We start from the raw sequence: 5,208 nt of genomic DNA on the forward strand, positions 1-5,208 counted from the left end.
CCAAGAAAACAAGGTATAGGTAATAATTACCTATGGCACAATTTACCGCCAAAATGGCTAAATTTTGTATAACATTACAAAGCAAATATGGGCATGCCAAATTGATCTTGATATTGTACTTCAGGAAATATTGTCTTGCAAAATTATTATATGTGGTTTCTTGTAAGAATTTATGATTACCTGCAGCGATTACTGGGCGTGACTCAGCCATCTTTTCATTCACGTACAACAGAGACGCATCTTTCATTGCTTCTCGCCATTCTGGATCGCTTACGAGTGTCCAGACGGGACTCACATCATAGCCAATAACTCGCTCATAATCTGCTTTTACCACCGTCCTCGCTCCGTTCAATTTCACCATGGGATCGACAGTAACAAACAAACGGCTGTCGTACTTGCCAGCAAGAGTCATGTTTTTCTCCGTAAATGCAACGTCTAGCGACGCACTGTTCAAACCCGCTAGCGTCGCGTTCGTCGACAACTTGGATGCCGTTTGACAAACGACGACGTTCTTGGTGCGATACATTTTCGCTCCCAGTTCTACGGAAGAGATGAAGTGAGTGGCTCCCCTGTTCTCGTCGCTTATTAAACCCTTGCAGATCTCGACCATTTTGTTACGTCTGTCTTCGTCTTTACACTGTGCCATAGTTGTACTCGTTATTTCTTCTTTCTTAATGTTGATGAGCTTATCAAGACGAGACCGAAAAGAATCACCGTCATTGTCGTCGGTCCTAAAACGGATGGTGTTCGTAGACATGCTGTACTCATTTTAATCACGTACGTGCGTACCTAGACGTCTGATTGCCGTATTCTCCAGCTCTTCGTCCGACGTCGAAATAGATGGTTCTCGTGTGGATCTTCTGGCCTTCGTATCGTTGCAAACTGCGTGACTCCTTCTTGCGCTCCGCGTTGATGCCGACGTCAATCTGGAGAGGCGTGGCCGACGGCGTCTTCAGACTTGCGTGCATCTCACGGCATAGCTTGTACCAGTCTTGAACGTCAGATTTGAAAGAAACATAACCGCTTCCTATTGTCAGTTGAAGAAGAGAAGACGATTTGGGGTCGATCTGTCGGTCCAGCAAGTGGTTCGTACACTCAAGGCAACTGAGTCCCATTCCGAGACCCATACCGGCCAGTTTGTCACGTGTTTTGTCGTCCAACGGGTACTCGTTGAACGTCGGATTTGTTATATCATCTAGTTGGGCGACGGACATGCTGCAAGTGGTCTGGGTCTAGCCGAGTGTTGTCCCTAGAGTCCCCACGCTGCAGGTGAGCAAACGCTACTGGCATTCTAGCTGTTCAAGATCTCCCGTCTTATGTAGCAAACCCAATCACAGCCGACCGGATGTCAGACATCCTGTATATTGCTACTTTCGAATTCCTAACACTTTACAAGGTCAGATTAATTAACAGTCCCTTGGCTTCCTGGTCTAGAATAGAGTGAGAAATATATTTACATAGATGTCTAGTTGGTTAGAGACACTGACACGTAGAGTGCGTTCATATGACAGGAAGTGGTCAGAGTAGGATACCGAGAAGACGTCAATGCACTCGGCCGTTCGTAGAAACTGCTAACCACGTCGATATCCATATGTACTGTCTGCTTTCATATTCATAGGGACAGGAAACGATTACAACATCAGCGCCTGTCGACTGGCTTGGCTGCATGCATATCGTTAGTAAAATACAACTAGACATGACCCATTGCAGAACATGGTTTCCATCTTTCAAAAGAGGACTTCTGGGATATGCCGTGTGCCTCAGATATCATTGACTATTGCTTAATGTCCCTTCACATTGTGAGTGTGGACAACGTTCTAGCATTGATCATTCAATGATCTGCAAAAATGGTGGCTTCCCTACTTTGAAGCACAATGAAGTGTGTAGACTTAGCAGCTGATTTACTCAAGGAAGCTGCCATAATGTTAACATCGAACCAGCCTTGCAACCCTTGTCAGGTGAAACATTCAGATATGCAACCGCCAAAGTTGAGTCAGAGTCTACTACCAGAGGAGTTTGGAGAACTGGTGAGAGAGAGCATTTTTTGATGTAAGGGTTTATTATCCTAATGCTCTCTCCAACTTCAAACACTCTAATCTGAAGTCAGTTTTTACTGTTCATGAGAATGAGAAGAAGCGTGCATAGGCTGACTGCATATGTGAAGTTGAGCATGGATCATTCACTCCATTGGTTTTTAGTTCCACAGGAAGCACAGGCCCTGAAGCCACAAACTTTTACAAGCGACTGGCAATTAAGCCTTCTTGCTGAAAAATATAGAGAGAACTACAGCAAAATGATGCAACTGATTTGATGCCATCTGAATTTTGCCTTGCTTCGATCATCTATCCTTTGCATTTGTGGTACTAGATGTTCTATATATAAACCTGTCAAACTTGGCTTATTAGGACTTGTTGAGAGTGAGGCACACCTAAATGAATGGTTAGTGTATTGTCATTGTTTGTTTTTTTGCTGCACTTGGGTGTTTTTTTCATGTTTTAGAAATAAAACTACCATTTATAGTATTTAGTTTGTTGAAATGTATCGTACTATCATTTATTCAAATATACTACTACTACTACTACGAACCAGAATTTGACTATTTTGCTAATGCTGACAAAACATGGCTGATCGTGAAAGAGAACAAGCAGGAGCAGGCAAGAGATATTTTTGGAGACACTTCTGTTCAGATAACAACATCAGGGAAGAGACACCTTGGTGCTACTCTTGGTAGTTCATCCTTTGTTGAAGAATATGTCAGCAGAAAGGTAGATAAGTGGGTCATGCAAGTAAAACGCTTGTCAGAGATTGCATTAACACAACCACACGCTGCTCATTCTGTGTTTACTCATGGCTTGTCTTGTCGATGGTCATACATATCAAGAACCAGCGGCGGATTCAGAAATTTAGAAAGGAGGGGTCTATGAAAACAAAATTTTAACCACGCCTACTTCGCCTACTTTTGTTAGGATTTAGTCACTTTAATAATTAAGAACTTTGGAGCTGTCTCCCTTGAGCGTAAAAAAACCAATTTCAAATAATTCCCCAGCAGAAACAAGAACTAGCTGCACCAGCTGGTAGCAGCAAGCTAGTTATCTCAATCTAGGGTTATAGCAGCTAAGGCTATTTATATATGCCATACATATAATATTATATACATGAATTAAGACATAATGTTTAGTACAATGTACACAGTGAAATTAACTGATTTTACATGTTAAAAACGTGAAATTACTGATCAGCTAGAACAAAAGCAATCTTCATTCTCCTAGGATGTAATGATACAAATGAGTTCACAAGTAGATTTAGTGCTTCTGGAGATTTCCGAATTCTTTCACATCGATCACTGTTTATTTTCATGATTGCCAATCCATTTAATCGATCATCTGTCATTGTAGATCTTCTGCAGGTTTTAATCAGTTTGAGTTGACTAAAGCTTCTCTCACACTCGCAAGTGGTGACTGGAAGCGTTAAAGTCAACTTCAACAAAACAAATATGTTAGCAAACTGGATCTCATCACATGATTTGAGTGCATCAACAAGCTTTGTTGGAACTTCATCTGAACACTTCCATTTCCGGACCCACATTCGATACTCAATGGAAAGCATGTTGTGATGAGGCAAGTCGTCTTTGAAATAATCAGCAGCTTGACTGAGTGTTTCTGGAAAGTCATCATGAGATTCAGAAGCAACCTTACTTGGAACCAAATGAAGCAAGCCGTGAACCAAGTACTGGTTTCCAGAAAATCTGTTGTCAAGCTCCCTTATGACATGAGATAGGAACTCATTGTACTTGGTTACACAATAATACTGCTCTGCACTGCATGTTTCAATGTTGCTTCGATGAGACTGTCGCCTTGCAATGAGCAGTTTGGTCAACTCAAAATCTTCACCATGGAGATCTTGTCCTAACTTAAGACTTTCGGCAAAGATTTTATTGAATTCTTGGACACAGTCCTCTCTCATTTTCTGTAGGATTAAACGTACTGACTGAACCTGCTTGTAGGCATACATGACATCAGATGCTAGCATTTGAAGCTTGACTGTGAGGCCTTTGAGACATTGCAAAATTTCAAGGAGAATCTTGAAGCAAACTAAGAAAGAAGGCGACTGAAGCTGATACAGATAGCCATTCGCATTTGTGATTGTATTGCCATCCCAGCCCCAATCAGTACCAAAGTCTTTGTGTTGTCCTGGAGAAACCATAGCTTGCAGAGATGTGTGAAGTGCCGGTAACAACTCAAGAAAGACTGTGTACGAATCAATACATTGAACCCACCTTGTTCTACAGGTGTCTTTGAGCTTTCGGGCCTTGGCTTCTGGAAGGAATTTATCCATTGTCTTATCAAACAGTCGTTGCCTTTTGGGAGAGAATGCGAAGAACCTTGCAATTTCTCCGATGTATGCCTCAACATTCATGAATGCTTGGATCTTACATGCAGACACTACAGCAAGATTCAATCGATGAGCAGCACAGTGGAAATAGGCAGCTTTTGGAGCTTGCTGTTGAATAACAGCACTACATCCTGATCTTGCTCCAGACATGTTACTGGCTCCATCGTAGCACTGCCCTCGCATATCACTTGGTGACAATCCAACTGTTTGTATCCAGTTTAAAATTGCTGCAGCAATATTCTTTCCTGTGATCCTTTCTACTGAGACAAAGGCAATGAATACTTCCTTCACAGTACCATAATAAACGTAGCAAAGGGAAATTGAGAGCTGCTCTTTGTTTGAAATATAAGTGACTTCATCAACAATGACAGTGTAGTATTTGCTCTTCTTTACCTCTGCTATGATTTCGTTGCAGATGTACTTGCCAACCACTTCAATCAATTCGTTTTGAATCGTTTTGGATGTGTATCTAGCATTTCTTGGAGAGTTCTTGAGATGTTCAGAGAGAATATTGTCAGTTTCAGCCCTAAAGCATACAAGCTCAATGAAATTCCCTGGGTTTGAGTGTTCGTACTCAGTATCCTCCCAGTTGAAACAATCATCACGATGACCACGAAACGCTATGCCTTGTTTTCCACACAGCAAAACTATTTTTAACAGAGACGAAATCACTTGCTTGTTGGCCTCCATCCGCTTCCGAGCCTCGGATACAAGCACTGTGTCAATAGCTTGTGATGGGTTACTATAACAATCCAAGAATGCACTCATCTTTGCCAGAGAAGCAAGATGGTAATCAAGCTTGCCATGAGCTAGCAT

General features: G+C 41.9%; 1 protein-coding gene across 1 annotated transcript; it reads right to left on the reverse strand.

Annotated features, from left to right (window-relative positions):
- Positions 1–3,228: 3,228 nt before the first annotated feature.
- Positions 3,229–5,208, reverse strand: LOC134182461 (52 kDa repressor of the inhibitor of the protein kinase-like). The gene has a single exon (XM_062649864.1). It carries the CDS (start codon positions 5,206–5,208, stop codon positions 3,229–3,231), a length of 1,980 nt encoding a protein of 659 aa, XP_062505848.1.

This window comes from Corticium candelabrum, chromosome 7 (assembly GCF_963422355.1).
Source record: "Corticium candelabrum chromosome 7, ooCorCand1.1, whole genome shotgun sequence".
NCBI lineage: Eukaryota > Metazoa > Porifera > Homoscleromorpha > Homosclerophorida > Plakinidae > Corticium > Corticium candelabrum.